This window comes from Equus caballus, chromosome 2 (genome assembly GCF_041296265.1).
Source record: "Equus caballus isolate H_3958 breed thoroughbred chromosome 2, TB-T2T, whole genome shotgun sequence".
In the NCBI taxonomy this organism is placed as follows: Eukaryota; Metazoa; Chordata; class Mammalia; order Perissodactyla; family Equidae; genus Equus; species Equus caballus.
Window position 1 is genome coordinate 6,213,322 of NC_091685.1, and position 21,389 is coordinate 6,234,710.

General features: G+C 54.3%; 1 protein-coding gene across 2 annotated transcripts in view; it reads left to right on the forward strand.

Moving 5' to 3' along the window:
* The window catches only part of SLC1A7 (solute carrier family 1 member 7), a 46,733-nt gene that overhangs the window by 4,288 nt on the left and 21,056 nt on the right, over positions 1-21,389 (forward strand). The window contains exons 2-3 of one of the 2 annotated variants that reach the window (XM_070259952.1): positions 2,468-2,547; positions 20,737-20,952. In XM_070259952.1, coding sequence (XP_070116053.1) covers positions 2,468-2,547; positions 20,737-20,952 — 296 coding nt within the window. Of the gene's footprint in view, positions 1-2,467; positions 2,548-12,651; positions 13,066-20,736; positions 20,953-21,389 lie in introns of those variants that run through there. The other variant, XM_070259951.1, reaches the window with a different exon arrangement.

Below are 21,389 nucleotides of genomic sequence, written 5' to 3' on the forward strand. Positions count from 1 at the left end.
GCATCTAGAAGACAAAGAGGAAATACCTTTGAAATTTGGAAGGAAAATTCTTCTACACAAACAATCTTATATATGGCCAGGCTATTATCAGAGGTAATCATGTAAAGACTCATTTTTACCCATTCACCCTTACTGAGGAAGCTGCTAAAGGAGATGTTCCAGCAAAACAAGGAAGTAAACTAAGAAGAGAAGGGATCCAGGAAAGAGGGGATCCCATACAGGAGAAAGTTCCAGAATGACAGCGAAGAAGAAACCCATGACAACCAATCTGTCCAAACTGGAACAGGAAGATGGAGAGCTCTTGGACTGAGGTCCCAGGGGCATAAAAAGGGACTGATGGGGACCAGCCCTGTGGCATAGTGGTTAAGTTCAAGCTCCGCTTCTGTGGCCTGGGTTCACAGGGTCAGATCCCAGATGCAGACCTACACCACTTGTCAGCCACGCTGTGGCAGCCACCCATGTATAAAATGGAGGAAGACTGGCACAGATATTAACTCAGGGTGAATATTCCTCAGCAAAACAAACAAAACACAAACTAATGTGCTTAAGTATATAGAAAATACTGTTAGGCATTTAAAAATAGATAACACATTTGGAAGAAATTAATGAGTTGTTCACAGAAAACAGGGCAAATGATTAACTATTAACTTCAGGAAAAAAAAATGAAAGTTGTACAAGAAAGGAGACATGGTTGTAGCATATTACTTGGCTCGATAGTCAACAATATTTTATGATCAAAATATTGTAAACCTTGACTATTAATTTAACCAAAAATTGAGAAAATGGTGAAATGGTAGGAGGAAAAGGCAGTAGGAACTAAGTCCTCATCTGTCGTGTCAGGGAAGTAAACAGACGTCAAAAAGATACATCTAGAAATAGTATTTTAACCATATTGTTTAGAAATAACAACGCAAAGGGAAACAGCTAGAGGAGGTCACTTTTGGGAAGTGGGAGCTGGGAGAGACGGGAGAGGAAGGGGCCGCGTTTTTATCATTCGATGCCATTCAAATTACAGAACAGACACGTGGATTAAAATTAATTAAAAACACGTAGCCACGATGGGTATATTTTTTAAAGCAGATTTTCTAGTGCGTGGAAACGGTGGTAGAGGGAACCAGGAGGCCTGGCTCCATCCCGCACTGTTGCGCATCCTGTGCAGGTCACCTCCCTCGCCGGCTCACCTTCCTCAGCTATAAAATGAGTTGGCTGGACTAGCAGAGCTTCAAAACCCCCTTCTCAGCACCAAAATTCTATGATTTGTGGCTTTTCAAAGCATTAGACCATTAATCAAGTATTATGTTTAGCTTTGGTTTAAAAAAAAAAGATAGTTGCAAGTCCAAAACTTGAAATTGGACAGCGTTCAGAAGTCCGGGTACCAGCCTCACCCACAACCTCGCTCTGAGGAAAGTCGCCTCAGGCCAGGGTTGCCAGACATAGCAAAATTGAATCAAATTGAATTTGAAAATTCTAAAACAGCACACCCAGTTAAATTTGAATTTCAGATAAACAAATGCTTTTTAGTATAAGTAAAGAACAGATATTTGTTCTTTATCTGAAGTACAGATTTGAGTAGTCTTACTGGTCCCTTCCGTTCGGCTGTCGGGTTCTGGGCATGGGAGCGTCACCCTGGAGGTAGCTGGTTGGTGAAGGACTTGACCCCTAATCCAGGGCCCCGTGGATAGGTGGGGCCGGCAGCCTATGAGGAAGCCGACTTAAGAACTCTGCCCACTAGGGGCTCTTTACCCTGAGCACTGTCTCGTCACCCCAATCCCGTCCTCTCTCCTCGTTTTAAACGTGAGACCTGCGCGGGATGGGTGGTGGTAAGGACCTGAGAAGGTGCGCGGGGAGGGGCGCTAGAGCCTGGACCCGATGCCGAAGGGACCTGACTCAGGATGCCATGGGCTGTTTCTGAGTCGTCTCCTCCTAAACTAGGCTGAACCCGGTGCAGGCACCGTGCCTAGTTCAGCTTTGGGTACCAGTATGGTGCCCAGCACAGCATTGGTTGGATGAATGTGTGAATAGCACGCCACCCAGCCCTCCCTCCACCTACCGTCCGCTACAGGAGAGAGGTTCCTACCAGGGATAGGCGGCTGAATGGTGCAGAGGCAGGGGAGCTGTGTTTACCCTGATTACTGAACACTTATTCAGGTGCTCTGCCATCTGCTTTACAGGTATCCTTTCGTTTAAGCCTTCCACAACCCTGTGAAGTGCTTATTACCCTCGTGTTACGGATGACGAAAACTCAGAGACATTGAGTAACTTGGTTAAGACCACACAGCTGGTTATAGGGGGGCAAGATAAGGACTCAAGTCTATTTGGCTCCAAAGGCAGAGCTTTCTCCACGGCCTCTGCTGCCCATGTACTAGACAGGCGAGTGGGGATGAAACAGTGCTTGAAGATGGTAAAGAAGTAGGCGACTATGATGTCTGCACCGCTGCTGTAACCCCAGCTCTCGCTGTGTTTTCAGGAAATTAGTTACTTCCAGTTTCCTGGAGAGCTCTTGATGAGGATGTTGAAGATGCTGATCCTACCGCTGGTGGTCTCCAGGTGAGGAGCAGGGTGTGTGGGGGAGGTCTGGGGCGGGGAGCAGGCAGCAGATCCCAGAGGTGCCCTGCTCCCGCTGCGGGTGGCTGCACCGCAGCTGCAGGCCCTGGGAGCAGTGTGATTGTGGGGCCTTCGTGGGCGGTAGGCTGTGGCCCAGGCTGCTGGAGGCTGGGTCATTCAGTGGCACCAGTTATTTCAATGGACTTGAACTCGTGATTTGGAGTCATAGGACGTGACCGGACTCTGAGGTAGCTCGGAGCCAGGGAGTTCTGGGGTCGCTTCCCAGATGAGGGGCTCTTTATGGTGAATGCAGCACGGCACGGGGTGAAGATGACTACGGAGACACCCATGAGATGACGTCCTAGCTCAGCTGCGTGCTGCACTCACTGTGTAGCATTGCACAGGTCATCAAACTCCTGTGAGCCTCAGTTTTCTCATCTGCAAAATGAGAATAATAACACCTACTCCAAAAGGTTGTTGGGAGGACTATATGAGGCTATCTGTTTGCACTTGCTAAACGTTCAGAGGGTGGCCAGCCCAGTGGCATAGTGGTTAAGTTCTCACGCTCTGCTTCAGTGGCCTGAGGATCGTGTGTTCAGATCCTGGGTGCAGACCTACATACTGCTCACCAAGCCATGTTGTGGTGGCATCCCACACACAAAATAGAGGAAGATTGGCACAGATGTTAGCTCAGCAACAATCTTCCTCAAGCAAAAAGAGGAAGATTGGCAACAGATGTTAGCTCAAGGCCACTCTTCCTCACCAAAAAAAAAAAAAAAAAAAAAAAAAATCGAGAAATTCTTAAAAAAAAATTCAGAGGGCTGGATCACAGGGTGTGAGGAAGGATGGTGGGAGATGAAGTTGGGGGGTGGGTTCTTGCTCAATCATGAAAGACCTTAAATGCCAGACTAAAGAATTCAGATTTTACCCACCAAGGTGAGGGCCATGGGAAAATCATTGGAGATCCCCTGGTCCCTACCACGGGAGTGCTGGGTGACCTTGGGCAAGCCCCTGCCCCTCTCCTGGGCTCCGGTTTTCTGATGCGCAGTGAGCTGGCTGCCCCGGCTGGTGTAGAAGAGACTTTGCTCTGAGGCCAGGGTTGGAATCCTCATCTCCAGGACTTCTCTGCAGGGGGAAGTGGACAAGCCTCAGTCCTGGGCTGGGAGGGCTCTGTCCGCTGGGGCAGGGTCAGCAGCCTGCCGGCCTCCCTGCTGCTGGGGAGCGAGCAAGCGGAGACAGGGGGAGGGTGAGTCCCTGCCCGCAGGAGACCGTCAAGCAGTTCAGCTTCTCTCAGGATGTAGGTCTCTCAGGACTGCGCCTTCAGGGCTCTCCTGAATGCCCCTCTCCCCCCCCCCCCCCCAGCTTTCCCTGACTCCCCAGCCCACTCCCATGTGCTGTTGTCTCCTCTTTATGCCTCTTTTGAGTCATTCCCCGAGTCGGTGACCTGGCCAAGGTCACCAGGAGCCTCCATGTTGCTGATTCCAAAGGGCTCTCTCGGGTCTTGCCCGCGTTACCTCTCCACGGTGGCGGAGACACTTGAGACGGCGGCTGGGCCCTCTGTCCCCCTGGAAATACTCGTCCCTGTGGCCTCACACTCCCCTGGCTTTGGCCTGCTCTCTGCCCCTCCACCCCCGTTTCTCTCCCCCGTCAACCTCCAGGTGTGGCTGTTCCTCTGTGCTCATGGCTTCAGTGTCCTGCCATGAGCCCCGCGCTCCCATGCACGGATCTCCCTGCCAGCCCTCTCCTCTGAGCGCCACGCTCCAACCACCTATTTGACATCGTCTCCTCTTGACGTCTCACAAGCTTTTCAAATTCAGCGTAACTGACTTGAGATTTCACCCAGCACAGCGGTCTCCTCTCCCGTCTGCTGCTCGTCAGCAAACGGCAGCTCAGTCTACCCGGTCCTTCAAGCCTCCTCGCTTGTTCCCTTCCGCCCGTAGCCAGTCCGCCGGCCACTCCAGCTGATTCTTCTCCTAATAGAACCCAGCTTCATCCCCACCACACAGGTCCAGACTCCACGTTATCCTCACCGGCCTCCTGCCTTCGGTTCTTCTTCCCCTCCCAGCCATTCTCCAGAATGATCTTGTGAAAAGCTGACTGGGCCATGCCATTCGTGTACCTAAAACCCTTCAGTGGCTTCCGTGGCATTTAGAATAAACCCTCGCTTCCTCAGCTGGTCTAGGAGGCCTTGCATGGTGGCCCGCTGCCTGCGCCCACCTCCTCTTATGCCTCACTCACTCCAGTCCCACTGGACTCTTAGTTTCCTAAGCAGATCAAAGCCTCCCCAACCTCAGGGTCTCCACGCATGCTGTTCCTTCTGCCTGGAAGGCCCTTCTCCAGCACTTTACACCTCTCCCTCCTTGTCTTCCTTTAGATCTCAACTTCCTTATTGCCTCCTTGGAAAGGCCCTCCCCGCCCGTCCCCTTCACCCCTTCACTCTCCCTCACTTGTGCCCTGTTCCTTTTCCCACCCAGCACTCGCTGTACGTTGTTATCCACCATGTATTCAATTGTCGACCTGATGCTTTCCCTTCCTCTGGGCTGGAAACTCTAAAGGCAGAGACAGTCTGGACCTAGCCAAGTGCCTGGCACACAGCAGGTACTCACTAATACTCGGCAAGTGGATCGATGAATGAGTTCAGCAACCACGCACTGTGCTTTCTGGGTGCTTGGCCTGTGCTGGGTGCTGCAGATACAGAGATGGATGAGGTTCTGCCCCCGAGGAGCTCAGAGGCCGTGAGGGAGACTGATGAGAAAACAGATGATTACACGACACTAAGTCAATGTGTTGATGGAGGAAGTACAGGACTCTTCTTTTTCAGTTTTTTGCAGTTTTATGGCAATATAAAGCATAGGACGGGTATTAGGCAGCTTGACCATCCTTTACCGTTGACCATCCTTCCTGCCTGAGTGTCACCTCTTACTCAGAACAGAAACACTTCAAAGGCCCTGGTGTGGACCCTGGAGTCAGACGGACCTGGGTTCCCATCCTGGCCCGTTGCCTGGCTGTGTGACCTCGGGCACGTCATTTAACGTAAAAAAAGTCCTGGAGTCAGAGAGTCAGGGGCTCAGATCCAAACCTGCTTCCACCACAAATTATCATGTGATCATGGGCAGAGCGCCCTCCCCCTGGGCCTCGGTTTAGCCAGCTTGCCTGGGGATTGGGGAACCCGTCCAGCTCTCCAGGTCCTGGCTCTCAAATCCTGGTCTGTCTCCACCGGACTAAAGTGCTTTCTCTCGGCAGGAGACGGAATGTGGTGTCAACTTGAGAAAAGCCAGCGTGTGCTCACGCATCTCCTTTGTTTATTGTATGGTTTGGGCTGGCGCAGAGCAACCGTGTCACTGAAAAGTGGAAGTGCTTTAAAATTTTCCTGCCAAGGGAGAATCAAACCTTCTTTGGGGGAAATGACACACTGTGAACCCCAAACCGCTCTGCCCCTGACCCCTCCTTCCTTTCACTTCAGCTGGTCTGTAATCCACCCATCCCTCCATCGACCACAATTCCCTGAGCTCTTGCTCCTGGCCAGCCCAGGGCTGGGCATCACCATCCTCAAGGAGCAACCACTCTGGTGTGCGGGTCGTCGCACAGGGCAGAGCAAAATCACCAACGCTGCTTTGAAAATTCAGATGTCAGGCCTCACCTGGGCTGACGGGCCCCGAACTGCCAAGGGTCCAAGCAGGGGGTTGTTTTAAAAGCTCCACAAGTGTTCTAATGGTTTAAAAACCCCTGGTGTCTCAGGATCAGGCCTTCTTGGGGGACAGCTAACGAGCCCGGCGTGAGGGCTGCTGCTCTTCAGGCCCAGGGGTTCCACACGGTAACCCCAGGAGATGGGGGTTCTGCAGCATCATTGCTCCAGGCGCTGGGGGGATGCACATTAAGGCGTATTTGTTTCTAGTTCCAATAACCTGCACGTCTGGGCCCCAAAGCCCGGCACCCCTGGCTCTAAGTGCTGCCACCTCTTTTCCAGGAGAACCTGCCACCCCTTCCCTATGCTACACCCCAGGAATCAGGCTGGTCACCTCATTAGTCCCTGAGCATGCCAAGTGCTTTTCTGCCTGCACGCCTTTGCTCGTGCTGTTTCCCCTTCCGCGAATGCCCTTCTCTCCTCTTGGTTAAGTCCCGCTCTGTGTTCCAACCTAGCTCGAGCTTCTGTCTGCGAAATCCTCCCAGCTCTTCATTGGGCAATGGCTGTTGATGATGACCTGTCTCCTCATGCTGTTTGTCAGTATTGCAAGTTAAATGAATTCACTCTCACAGCTGGCATACCACATTATGGGGTACAGACACCTTTTTTATACAGTAATGATGTAGAAAGAAATTAGCATTCCTATCTGGACTAGCCACTCATGTCACTGAACAAGAAGTGCCCCTGCTGAGGGGTGGGACCAGTAGTCCCGACCCCTCCGTGGAGAAGGGCCGTGTGCATCCCGGTGTTTTATGTGAGATACTGGGAGGGGTCAGGTTCATTTTCCCCCTTGTTGTTCACACTAACCTCTTCCTGGTGGTCGGCGTAACAGATGTTTACAGGAGACAGAAATCCAGTAGACAAACAAAGAGAGATGATGAGATGGAAAGAGGTGTGGGTGGTGATGAGGCGGGGGGTTGACGCAAGGGACGAAGAGATGTGTGCCTGCCTTGGAGGGTCTCACCGTCTGGCAGGGAGACAGTCACAGTCTGGGACACTTTGTGCCAGAGAAAGGAGGCCCAGTGGGAGGGAGGTAGGGCCAGCTGGCCTGGTTTGGAGCCCAGCTCAGTCGCTCTTCCCACAACCTGGCATCTTCCAGCTCTTGGGCCTCTTTTCTCTAGAATCCAGTCCAAACCAGCACCTCACCTGAGCCCCTCCTGAGACAGGCACGCTACAGTCCGGTGGTGGCTTCATAAGTCACAAGGAGGGAGATGCACAGGCAGCACAGGTGGCCGTGGCTGAGAATCCGCAAGGGGCTCCAGCAGAGGAACAGAGACTTTGGAATCACTAGCTGCGCAAATTTAACCTCATCTCTTAGCACCTGAGCCTCAGTGACCTAATCTGTAAAGTGGGAAGAACAGCCACCTCCCTTGCAGGGTTATTCTGGGACTGAAATAAGAGAATGCACTTGCAGCCCCAGCGAGCTCCGGACACAGCGTGGATGCCACCTGTTTCTCTAAGCTCCTGAAGCTTCACCAGGTTTCTCCAAGGCCCAGGTGAGACGTCCCGTGAAACCTCCATTCTGTTTCTGCTCTCGGCAGGCAGCCCCTTCAGGTGGCCTCTTCCTTCTTCATGCTGTTCCTTAGCACCTGCAGCTTACTTGTCACTTCCTCCAGAAGGTCTCCCTGGACTCAGGCACACTTGGGCGCCCCTTCAACACTGGGACACAGCTGCGTGTAGCTCCTCCACCTGAGTCCTCAACATCTGTGTTCACGGCGGCCTTCGCGGGGCAGGGTGTCTCCGCAGAACACCTGTCGCCTGTGCCCAGAGCCTTCCCCTGCCATGACTGTCAGAGCCCCCTGGTTTTCCAGGAATTCCTGGTGCTTACTGCCTCTCGCTTTCCTCGGCCCCCACGTTCCTACAGTCAGTCACGAGGCGCAGCTTTGGCCAGTTTCCTTTCACGCACACAGCCCTTGCTTCAAGTGACTTCACCGACAGTTGGGAGCGAGAGCTCAGGTGAAGAGCTCAGGTGGGGATGGCCCTGAGATGTGTAAGCCCTCAGCCAGCTCTGGTCCTCTCTCTCTCTGTGTTAGTTATCTATCGCTGTGTAACAGATTACCACAAACTCAGTGACAACACAACACCCATTTATCACCCACCAGTTTCTGTGGGTCAGGGGCCCAGGTGTGGCGTAATTGGATCCTCTGCTCGGGGTCTCTCGAGGCTGCAGTCGAAGTGTCAGCTGGGCCTTGTCCTCATCTGAAGATGTGGCCAGGGAAGAATCCACGTCCAAGCTCCTTCCGCTTGTTGGCAGAAGCCATTTCCTGTGGCTGTTGGTCTGAGGGCTCAGCTTCTCAATGGCTATTAGACATTAGGACCCTCAGGTCCTAGAGGCCACCTGCAGTTCCCTGCCTTCTGGCCCTCTCCACAGGTGGTTCCCAGCATGGCTCTTTGCTTCATCAAGGCCAGGAGGAGGCTCCCTCACTCTACAGTCTTTTGAGACAAATTCTTATGTACCATAATCATGGGAGTGACAGCCGATTGCCTTTGCCATATTCTGTCAGGAGCAAGTCACAGGTCCCACCACCACCCAGGGAAGGGGATTACACAAGGGTGTGGATAATTGGGGTCACCTCAGGGTGTGTCCCCTCTTTCTCTCTGTCTGCCCACCTTCCTTCTCTCTCCTACTCCAAGACCAGACGGAAATCCCATCCTCCGTCTCTTGCCCGATCACCTCCACTCATGCCCTGCTCCTGGAGTGGGGTGGTATGGATGTGCTTCTCCACTTCTGGTCCCAGTGGCTTAGCAAGGAGTTTCTTCTGAAACTGAGTTTCTTCCCTTACCGTACAAAGAATGCTGAAGAATATGAATTTCCCCCTCTCGTCCGCAGGGTCTGGTACTTAGTAGGTGCCTAATAAATGCTTATTAAATGAATAAAGAGAAGTGGAAGGGCAGCTGAAGCAAAATTCAGGGAGGTTTCATGACCAGCATTTGAACTGATCCTTGGAGGATGGTTAGGAGTTGTCTTTTAAAGATGTTTTTTTACTTTAAAAAATTACATGAGCAAATGGCAAACGTTTTGGATAACAGAAAAAAAACCTCCTATCGTCCCACCCCTCTAATCCTGCCACTGTTATCTTTTTTCCTGTAAATGTTTGTCCTTTTCATTCTTGGTAGTGAGTTCACCAGGCCCCGGGTGTGGTCCTTGACTGATTCAGAAGCTCAACCTCGTCTGAGCCCTGAGCTGTCAGGCCTGTCCTCTGATGCTGGCAGGAGGTGACCAAGTAAACCCAGTGCCAATTTATTCCTTCTCAGAGAGGAATACAGTTGCCAAGGAGGACAGAAGCACACCGCCTCTGGCCAGAGCATTTCTCCCGTAGGCTCACCGCTTGGGGAACCCACTGATTAAACCTGTCTGCTCGCAGGACATCTAATTATTTAATTGTATAACCAGTGTGACTCCAGGTTTGCCATTTTCAGTTAATTTCTGGGGCCCCACCTGGTGGAGTCCCAGCATATGTGTACGTAAGTGAATTCAATTACAAATGCTGTGAAAAAGAGAGAAAAACAATTCAAAGAAGGCAAGAGTTTCCCCATTCAAAGAGCTCTGCCCAAGTGAACGTGCTGCAGGAGAGGTGGTCCTGCTTTGCATAAGCCGGGCTCGCTGCCCCCTCTAGAAGCAGGAGCATCCCTGTGGCAACTGTGATTCCAGGCTATGAAGAGAAACTGTGGGTTCTTTCCATCACGGCCTTTAAGTGTATGCCCACTGCCTCAGCTGGTGTTCCCCTAAAGAAGCAGCAGCCCATCCCAACTGTCTGGAGTGGGCTTACGTGAAACTGTACCTCCTGAACTTTATGGGCAGCTTAAGGGGTCTTCAAGGGCAAATTTAATTATACTTGGTTTTTGCTTTATGCGCTGACCTGAGAACTGAATATGCTCAGTATGGTCCTACTCCTCTGTACAAGCAGGAAGCCAGTGTCCTCCTCTCGAGGGCTGCACCCCGTGGGCTGACGTCAGCTTATTTCATTCAGTGGAAGCTTCTGGTCACTTCGAGAAAGAGAACTGAAACGTCTGATCTTACCACTAGCCCTGCCACCCTGGTTCCATCCACATGGCGTCGCTGTTGAGCACAGGTCCTGCGTGGTCTGGTTCAGCCTGCACCCAGCCCCTTGCAGGTGCATCTCCCTGCTCTAGCCGCAGGGCTGCCCCGCCCGGGCTCCTAGATCCCAGCGCATCAGGATCCTGCTCCCTCGTTGCTCCTCCAAGCACCGCAGTCATGCCCTGAGCTTGGCTTCTGGGGTGGAGCCCTGAGTCCCTTTTCTCTCTTGGTGTCTTAGCTCTGGGGGCCTTTAATGACAACACCTTGGTCATGGGCACCCGGGTACACCTGAGCCTAACTTCAAATCTCAGGGAGCAGGGGTTGGGGTCTTAGTCTCTTTTCTCTCATAAGAGCCCCTGAGCCCCTCATGCACGTTGATGTGCCTTTCCATAATCTGCAGTCTTAAGGCCTCAGGGAGGGGCTCTTCCCTCAAACCACAAAGTCCCTCCCTCCCCCTGGACAGCGATGCCTTCTTACAGTTGCCATTCGAAAAATTCTTCTAAAAACAAAATCAGCTGCGAGGAGAATTACTCTCTCTGCTTATGAACATAGACGGCTCAGACAAGATTTAGAAAATTCTGCCTCACGTTTACACTGGTGTAGGAGTTAATAGTCTGCTGGTTAGGACCTGTTGCAGCGTTGTCACGTCCTGGAACCAGGGCCCGCTCCCGTGGGGGGTGCTGCGATGGCTGCTGAGTGGTCTGCACTCTCGGCTTGCTTCTCTGTGCTCCACTGCTGACTGATGCTCGTTACACCTTCTTTCATTAGAAAAGTCAGGCCTTTGGGGCCCAGAGCCTTCCTTTCCCATTTTCTCCCAGTAACACCACTTGTTGCTACTCTGATCCCTTTTAATTTATGGTTTAACCCAAAGAGTATTGGCAGCTTTCTGTTCCTTTAAGTTCCTGGAAGATCCCTTACTGTCACTTCCTCAAAAATAAGTATCTGCTTCTCTTCTGTTTTCCATGCACCGTGATGTCATAAGACTTGTCCACGCTGCGCCCTCATCTTCCCCATCCTGTTCCACTCTTCCACTCGGGCGGGCGCAGAGCTTGCAGAGCCCTTTTCCTGTCCTAGACACTCGGGATGCTCTGGCACCCTGTTGGGGCGTCACTGTGCCCCAGGACTCTGGATTGAGCTCAAGTTCTATTGTTTACCACACTCTCAGCCTCAGCCATAACACGGACACAGCGCCATCTGCAAATGTGCAAAACAGTTCCCAGCAGATGCTTTTTTTTTTGGTGGCCCGTTATGGCCCCACTGAGGCAGGAGTTTGCTTCTAACCTGAGGAAGTCATCTGAGCCTTGTTTTCACACACCCTAGAAGAGAGTGACACTAGGAACCAGGGCTGGGTCAAGCCAGCATCTGGATCCAGCTCGGGCCTCCAATTCTCCACTCGCTTTTTGCCAAACCCTCCCCTCCCCTCATTCTTCAACTTCATAAACCAGGCATCGTTCAAGGAAAACTGAATCCATGTGTTTGTGATTCACTGATGCTGAACATGGCAGAATGTTCTGTAAGTTCCACTGCACAGCAGAGAAACCCGTGTGTGTGTGAATGCGTGGTATGTCTTTACATGTGTATCTGGTATGTGTGTGTGTGCATGCATATGTGGGCTTATGTATGTACTGTGTTCCTTTCTATTTCTTGTAAGAATTTTAAACTGACTTTTCTTAGAATCAGGAAATCACGTTTGGCCAAAGAAACCCAACACTCCCTTCTCCCCCTTCCTGAGGAACTCTAGTTTGGCAGAAAACTCCCAAACACCCACGTCCTAACTTATTGGAGATGGTCCTGGGCCAGGCAGCCATCCGAGTCTGGTTTGGGGGCAAGTGTGCAGGGGCAGCTGCCCGGGCTGCCCAGGGCAGACAGCATGGGAGGGAGGCAGGAGGTACGCAGCCTGTGCTGAGGGACTCTGCCTCTCAAGCCGGGGGGCACCCGTTCTTTGCAGAGCTCCGTTGGCCTCTCTCATGGGGGCCCTGGGATCTGACTTTGGCCCTCTTGCCCAGTCAGCTGACCGCCTTACTCATCAAGAGGGAAAACATGGCCCAGCTGTGGGGTGCGGGTGGGGTCAGACCGTCAGCCTGGGGACTCCGAATAATGGCCCCGTTTTATCACCCATCACAGACTCCCTGCTCTTTCCCCCTTCCAGTTAGAGAATTCCTACTCCTCCCTCAAGGATCCCTTCAGCTGTCACCTCCTCTGGAAAGCTCCCCCTGATCTCAGGCTGGGCCAGACCCTGCTCTGGCCTCTCCCGATCCCAGCCGTGACCCAGGGTTTTGCGGGTCAGGCTGTAGGTCCCTCCACCCACTAGGTGGAGCTTCTCGAGGACCAGAAACCCGCCTCATTCATGTCTGGGACCCAGAGCAAGTGTTCACCATGGGGCAGGCTGGCAACATATCTGCATGTGGGGACATGGGTGAGGTTTTGAAAAATCGCCTGCTGCCTTTCCCTGTGGAGACCACAGCACTGGAGAGGGGCTCATTCGGCCCAGGAGAGCCTCCCCAGGCAGGCCCCGCCTGGTCCTTGGGGGGCAGGAGCCAGGAACCCTGCTGTGGAGGGCAGGGAGGCAGGACACCTGTGTCCCGTCGACTCTGTGCAGGCCTTGCCTTCCTACTGGAGCAGGGCTCCTAACCATGGCCTGGTGGCACTGTCGTAACCAGCCACAACAGGCATCCCGAAGACGTCAGTCCTGAGGTAGAGGCGACAGACCACACCTGCAGAGCAGAGTGACAGCCATCCATGGGGACACTCTGGCTCCCTCACACCTGACATTCTTTGCCTCGTGGGAAGGAAAGAGGTAGGAGTTCAGCTCACGTGGAGTCTGGAGCTGGACTGGACTCCTATACGACGGGATCGCAGCCTTTGCGGTGGAACGCGCTCAGACCGTGAGCTCTCTGGGGGCTGCAGCTGCGGCTGCTTCAGCGTTTGCTTTCGAGTCAGGTCTAGCTTGTTATTTGCAAGTCCCAGTGAAGCGCGGTCCCAGTGCCCAGGGTCTGGGGAGGAGGGGCCGTCAGAGGGCAGTTGGGGAGGCCAGGGCAGCAGTTCCCGCCAGGCCCACGCCTGTCTCCATGCCGAACTCCCCTCCCACCCTGCCTCCTGCATTGTGAGCCTGCACTCTCTCCCCACCTCCCCCCATGGAATCTAAAGTGGAACCAAAGAGGTTTGGTCTGTGTAGCTCCAGAGGGCAGGGCTGGCCCAGTGTGGGGACCGCTCTTCCCTTGGGGTGGATTTCATTCTGGCACCAGAAGGACTTTCTAATAAGCATAGCTAGCCCACAATGGAGGGGCTGACTCAGAAGGTAGTGAGTTCTCTGTCCTCTGAGGTGTGCAAGCAGAAGTAGTAGAGGAATTTCTGCCCTTGGGAGGGGATGCTGGGACCAGACGACCCAGACTTTATCAAGTGGGAGTCTGGGCATCCTGCCTCAGGTCTTAGAAGGAGTTGGCTCAAGGATGGGGGTGTGGCAGAGCCATCTGGGAACCGTAATTCAGTGCTAACGTGGCACTTGCTGTCAGCTGCTTGGCCTGTCGTCCGCTTAGGGGAAAGAAGAAAGCCATGATGCTTGGAAGGGCTGAGGGGACTGCCGTGGTCCCCAGATACCACCTTCCAGCTGCCTGTCGGGTGGACTCCCTGCAGCTGCATCCTGGGGTCAGCCTGGGAGAGGCTCCCCGGCTGGGAGAGCCTCGCCTCCTTGGCAAGGTCAGCCAAGGCCAGAGCCCAGGGACTTGGCCATGGGGCTCAGGGCTCCTTCCTGTCTCTAATCCCAGTGCCAGGATGTTGTGGCCATGGATGTGGTCATGCTGGTAGAGCAGGGTTCCAGTCACTTGTGCACGTGACTTTAGCAGGTTGCTCACTCACCTCTAGTGGTGGGAGTTCACTGCTTCTCAAGGTGCTCCCTTCCAGGGCGGGGCAGCGCTGTTTGCTGGATAGTCAAGTCCTGGGGCGGAGCTGAGATCTGCTTCCCTAAGGCTTTCCCATCAGCCCCAGCGTTCCCCAGGTCTGCTCTGCTCCTGGCTCCACAGCCCCAGGCCTGCATCTCTGTCGCCTGCCGCCTGCCCCAGCTGCCCTCTGTGGGACATGTACCACCCTCCCCTGTCCCTTTCCCAGTGGGTCTCAGCGTCAGGGCAGGTCCTTGGCCCCCTCGACAAGTTCTCCAGGCTTCCGGCCCACAGCTGAGGGCCCCTCAGCCCTTCGGCAGCCGCATTCCCCAGGTGACTCACGGAGCTGGCCGCAAGCGAACCCCAGAGGCCCCTTCCCACGTGCTGCCGCCACGGCTCAGCCATCCACCCAAACCCCCCCGCCCAGAGTTTGTGTTTTCTGAGCTGTTGATGCCAAGTATGGCCCAACACGTGTCCATGTTCAGTTACATCTTGTCAGAATTGGCCCGTGGTCCCAGCCTGCTGAGTCCCAGCTCCCTCATCCAGCCCATTAGCTGTTCCTCCCAGCTTCCTGTCCTCCACAAACCTGACCCACATGCTGTCAGTGGCCTTGGCCAAGCCATTGATGAAAATGACCAGAAAGGAGAGGCTGAAAGCAGAGCCCTGAGGTCCACCTCCAGAGACCCTCTCAGCTTCTCTTCACTCAGAAGAGGGCACTGCCCGCAATAGTCACTCCCAAAAGTTCCCAGCTGTTCCCAAGAGTTCTGGTGCCAACTGCCTCAATGTCACACAGACACACAGTGCTCATATCATTCCCCTAAACCTGACGAGGGGACCAAAGCTGGTCCTGGTGACTTGTTCTCAGGGAACCCACGGTGGGTGCTCATGGTCATCAGAGCTCACAAGACATCCTTTTAGCAATCTAGAATTCCACCACACACACAGCAGCAAACCTGCACCCAGGCTAGGCTAGGCTCTGGGCTCTGAGGACCCAGAACTGAGCCAGATTCAGCCCCTCCCTGGAGGAGCTCACAGTCTGCCGGGGCAGGCGGTCACAGACTGGGGCACCACCAGATGATGCCGTCACAGAGCAAATGCTAACAGTTGGAATGTCTTGGATACTTGTTATGTGCCAGGCACTGTTCTAAACTGACTTAACCCTCACAATAAACCATCATTATCCCCATTTTATCCTGCAGTGGAAACTGAGGCACACAGAGGCTCAGGAGCTTGTCTGAGGGCTCCCAGCAAGGGATGGCTGCACACAGGAGCGAATGGGAGCTGCCTAGCCTGCCTGGAGGCTCAGGGAGGCCCTCCAGAGGGAGGTGGTGCCACGTGGAGACTTGAGAAATGAGCAGCAGCAGGAGGAGAGGGCAGCAGGGAGGGTGGGGGCAGGGGCTGGGTTCCTGCGGTATTCACTGTTCCCCAGGCCCTTGTTCCTGCCAGGGTGCGTGTGCCAGAACAGGGCTGGGCCTGGGGATTTAGGAGCGAGTTATGGGCAGATGCCCTGTAACAGGCCGGGAAGCACAGCGAGCCCTGGGGAGGTGGGCGAGGTGGCTGGTCAGGGAAGGCTTCCCGGAGGAAGTGATGTCTAAGCTGACTGTGGAAATGTGTCAGGTTGGGGAGGTGTGTGGGGGGTGGGGGGACAGAGAGTTTCAGGCTGAAGGAACAGCCAGTGCACGGTGGCTCAAGGAGCAGCAGGGAGAGCAGGTGGCTGGAGCCACGCAGGTGAGGAGGAGGGGTGGGACCGAAGGCCGTGATGCGTGTGGACAGTTCCTGAGGGTGATGGGATCCGCCAAGGACTTCAGACAGTTTGAGAAGCCTGTCCGCCCTGCACGGTGAGGTGCGCAGGCAGCAGGGGGCTCCTCCCAAGGTTAGATGGGGTCACGAGCACCACCTCAGGCCCAGGGGTTGGTGTGAGGACCAGGTGAGGGTCAGCAAGTGCCGTTTTCTCCCTCCGTGAGGAGCTGGCAGCCGCTGCCTCCCTTCCCCCACCCCTGCAAGGGGAGCAATTACCAGATTGAAGGGAACTGGGCCCTGGAGCCCAGCCAACTCCCAATCCCCGAAATCTCTCGAACCACAATCCCTGGGCTGTGGGGGGTGGCCAGATGGCTTGGGAGGGAGTCCCAGACCTCTGGGCTTCCTGAGACTCGTCCCCAGGGCTCTCGAGGATTTCGGGGGCTCCTAGGAACACCCAGCCATGCTGGGAGTCGGGGAGGCCAGGTTGCCTATTTCCCCCTCACCGTAAATCAGTCATAAGGGACCTCTGACGTCATCCTCATGGAACCTCCCACTCAATCTGGAAGCCTTGATCCAGCATCCCAACAGGTGACCATCCAGGCTCCACTTGGATACCTCTAGAGACAGGGAGCTCACCACCACAAATCTGAAGGCTGTAACCATGGGGCAGGTCATGAACTCTAAGAGCTGGACTAAAGAGGCATTACATGGGCTGAATCACATTGCAATCACAGCCAAAACCGGAAGAGCTTTTTCTCCTACAGGGGTTAACCCAGGTCTGTACCACGGAGAGGCACTGTGGGAGAGGGGGAAACCCCCGGGGTTTCGGATCAGAAACCCCCCGTTCCAGTCTTGACTCTACAACTTACTGGTTGGGGGCTCGGTCTATCGTCTCCCTGAGCTTTATTTTCCTTATCTGTACCTCCACCACGCAGTCAGTAAGGTGGTCACTGGTCGTGTGACTGAAGGTGACTGTTGAACCCTTAAAAGGTGCCTAGTGCAACTGAGGGACTGAATGGACCTTTTTAAAAAATTAATTTAACTTAAAATTTTAAAACCTGAAGCAGTTTTTATAAACATTTGTATATTGATTAAACATTGAAATAATATTTCAGATATACTAGGTTAAATAATTATCAAAACTAATTTCACCAAAAATGGATTTCACCTGTTTCTTTTGACTTGGTTTACTGTGACTCCTAGAAAATTTACAGTGGCGGATGTGGCCCACATTACAACTCCAGGTCAGCAGCGTTGACTCAGAACGTTAAGGCTCAAACGAGGTGGATGTTCGGGCATTTGGGACAGTTAAGCTCCAGACAATTACGGTTTCCGTGGCTGCTGGGTACACAAGAGGTTGTATTTTCCATCATACAAGCAGGACATGCTCATTCTAGAAATAACAGAGGACGTGGAAAAACATTAAAAACAAAACGAGAATTACCCATAACCCACCACCCAAAGACAGCTACTGTGAGACTTTGTAGAGTTTTTCTCTGCACGTCCACGTGACCTAATATTCCCTACAAACTGCTCTGCCTGGGCTTAGAGGTTTTCAGAGAGGTCACGTGAACAGCGTGGCCCGAAATTCTCGACCTTGAGGAGCCACCACCAGCTACATAGCAGGACCTCCAACCCTGCTTCCTGTTGCTGTGCGTTTGCCGGTGGGGGACCTTGTCTCACGTGGAATCTGGGCCCCTTCCATCTGCGAGGGGAGCAGCTTCCAGAGCAGAACTGCTTGGGTCGCAGGCGAAGGAATTCTTCCTGCTTTATCCATCACTCCCTCCCTCCCAGAGCCCCTAGGGCAGGGGCCCCCTCTTGTCATATCTGGAACATGCGCTCCCTCCCTCCAACATCCTGTCTGCCCCTGAGGTGGCACCACCCCCATGTTAGGCTTCTTCTTGCTCAGGGTGGCCTTCTGAGGGGCCCTTTGCCCCCTTCTGATCTGATTTTCATCTGCACCCCTCTCCTGCACAGTTGCCCAAGCACGTCTGTGTATGTCTGGACTGCAGGCCCGGAGAGGGGTCTCTTCACAGGAGCTCCAAGGCCCCTGCAGAGCCTCAACTATCTGGTACCTTGCTTCTCCATGTAGCATTAAATAGGAACATCTCTCCAGTGACACCGTCACTTCTAACTCCATTGCGTGCATGTGCCGTAATTTTTTTTTTGAGGAAGAGTCTCCCTGAGCTAACATCTGTTGCCAATCTCCCTCTTTTTGCTTGAGAAGATTCGCTCTGAGCTAACATCTGTGCCAAGCTTCCTCTATTTTGTATGTGTGTTGCCACCACAGCATGGCCGCCAAGTGGTTCAGGTCTGCACCCAGGAACCAAACCTGGGCCCCCGAAGCAGAATGCACCAAACTTAACCACTAGGCCACAGGGCCAGCCCCAGGATGTGCTGTAACTTTTCATCTAATCTGCATTGATGATTTCTTAAATCGGTCCCAGGTTTTTGCTCTTAAAAAAATGATCCTCCTGTTTACTTTGGTATTCTCAAATCTTAGTTCTTCCTTCTCAGACATCCAGCAAATTCTGCTGGATGAGCTGTGCTGGACCCCTCTCTCCCCTGTGTCCCCCTTGGCCTGGCACTCATGGCCTCCCTCACTGCTGAACTCTGTCTGCCTTTTCTGCCTCACATATCGCTGTGCCTCAAATATGACCTAAGCCCTGGCCACATTAAACAATAGTGTCCCCACACTTTCCAGCCTCTCAGCCTCCCTGTTGGCTTCTGCTCTCCCACTGCCTGGCACACCTGCCACATCTCCAAATCCTCCTCATCTTCCAAGGACCAACTCCAAGGACCCCCTCCTCCAGGAAACCCTTCCTGACTCTCCTAGCCACTAACGATCCCTCCCTCCTCTGAATAAAGGCAGCATGTCCTTATCCCCTCTCTTATGCTACTGATGCATCCACCTTGTCCACTGGCTACTTGAGTCCACTTGTCCCAAGTGTCCGTGTCTGTCTCCTTCCCGCTCGCCCACCAGACCAGGAGCTACTTGAGGCTGGGGACTGATTCTGATTTCCTTCTGTGGGCACAGGGCATGGCACAGAGTGGGTGTGCCCTGAAGGTTTGAATAGCTACAGGCATGAAAGAGGACAGGCCTGGAGTTGGGGCCTGAGTTCTGGTCCAGGTGGCCACCAGCTTTCTGTGTGACCTCAGGCAGGTCCTCCTCTCCGGGCCGTGGCCTCCCTGTGGCCTGAGGTAGTTGGACTTGGCCCTGGGGGAGTCTGTGGTGGTCAGAGGACTGTTCAGTCCCAGGCTGACGTGCTGGCCCTGGTCTGGGGATGATCCCTCTCGGGGACAGTGACTGCAGGGCGCCCCCATTTCCCTTGGCCGCACAATCTCATTATGAGCCCTTCAGGATTGGTGTCTGAGACCCACTCTAAGCCCGTCACTAACATATGGCGTCCTGGCAGACAAGGATGAATGGAGTCTGTAAGCACTGACTCATTCATTCATTCATTCACTCCTTCATTCAGCAAACTGCTACCAAGCTGACCTCAGCAGGGCCCTGCGCCTGGCTCAGCAGACCCAGCACTGAATCAGACCCAGGCCCAGCCCTGGAGACGCTTCTAGTAAACAATCAGCAGCTCAGTGTGGTGGGGCCGAGACAGTGGGCAGCACGGGGGTTATGGGAGCCCAGAGACGGGGCTTCACCCTGCCTGATGGTCAGGGAAGTCTTCCTGGAGGAGAGGCCCCTTAAACTGTGACTTAACAGAAGAGCGAGACTTCGCCACAGCCAGCAGGAAAGAGCAGCTCGCAGGCAGCCGTTCCAGCCTGGGTGAGGGTGGGGGAGGCTCCGGAGCTCGGCTCTGATGCTGAGGCGGCCTGTCTGCAGCCTGACGATAAGAAGAGCGGGACCAGACGGGAGGATTATCCGCTCTTGTTTACATGATTAAAACCAGACAAATACTTCCATTATCTGAAAGAATGAAAGAGCTTTGGGGAAAAATCCTTTTGGCAGCAAAGCACAAGCATCTCCTTAACTAGTCTCCCACTCCCCCCTACCCCCACCCCACCCTCTACCCCACGAGGAGAGGAGCTCCAAGCTGACCTGCACAGGTGGGCAGGGGGGAGAGGACCCAAGAGGAGAGAGACCCACAAGCCCCCTCAACACAACCTCCCTCGAAGGGGAGTCTGGGCCCAGGTACTAACCCATGATGGCCACAGGGTGGCACCTCTCGGGGAAAAGCTAACCATGGCCCCATTTTATAGATGGGGCTCCTGAGGCCCAAAGGTGGGGGAGGTCACATAGCCAGTGAGCAGAGCTAGGACTAGGAGCCAGGTCACCAGCTCCCAGCCCAGGATGCCAGCTCACTCACTCTCCCTCATGGGTTCAGTCAGCAAGCCTGCAGGAGCCAGCTGCTTGGTGGCAGCACCAAGAGTTCACACTGGGCACTGGGGACCCACAGAGAAGTCAGAACTGCCCCTCTTCCCACATGTCCTCAATCTGATGAGAGAGACAGACAGGTAAACAGACAGTGACAACCAGGGTCATGACAGAGGACGCTGGGGGCTGTGGGAGCCCCAGAAGGGGCTCCTAACTCAGGGAGAGGCAGGTAGTCCACACAGATTTCACCAAAGAAGTGACACTAAGTCTAACCTAGTGGGTAGGAGTTAGGGCACCAAACAGGAAACAGCACATGGAAAGGTCTAGAGGCGTGAAAGCCTTGGCTAGTGACCCTGGGCATGGGGGAGAGAGCAGAGCAGAAAGAGGCTGGGTGGAGTTACAAGGCCTGGATTACTGGGGGGATCCCATGCCTGCACATTCCCCAGAGCACTGTGAGGGTGCTGGGCAGAGCCGGAGCAGGGCCTGCCCCACCCACAGACCCTGACCCACTTCGTTCTCCCAGCTTGATGTCCGGCCTCGCCTCCCTGGATGCCAAGACCTCCAGCCGCCTGGGCATCCTCACCGTGGCATACTACCTGTGGACCACCTTCGTGGCAGTCATTGTGGGCATCATCATGGTCTCCGTCATCCACCCGGGCGGGGCGGCCCAGAAGGAGATTACAGAGCAGACTGGGAAGCCCATCATGAGCTCAGCCGATGCCCTGCTGGACCTCATCCGGTAACCCTCGCCACTGACACCCTGCTGGGGAACACTGTGCCCGGGCTGGGGCCACCGCTCCCAGGCCCAGCCCCGCAATGCGACCAGAGGCAGGATAGGCAAGGGGGTGGGGGGCTCCACGTCTGCTCTCCATCACTCGTGGTAACAAGGGGGGCCGCCACCGAGGCCCTGCAAAGGTTGTCTCTGCTCCCTCGGCCATGTGCTCCCCGCTGGGCCCACATCCACTGTCTGCCTCGGTCAGGCTGGGGGCACGTGGAGGGCAGGACAGGGTCAGCTCCTCTGGGAGCCCAGCACCAGCACGCACGCGGCCTGGCCTGGAGCAGGTGTCAGTGAGCACCAGTCACAGACTGAACTTGCTCCCGCGCAGCAGACCCTGGGGAGGAAGGCCAGCAGTCACTGGTTCCCCCACTGCCTTTCCTTATTGGTCCCCTTTTTAC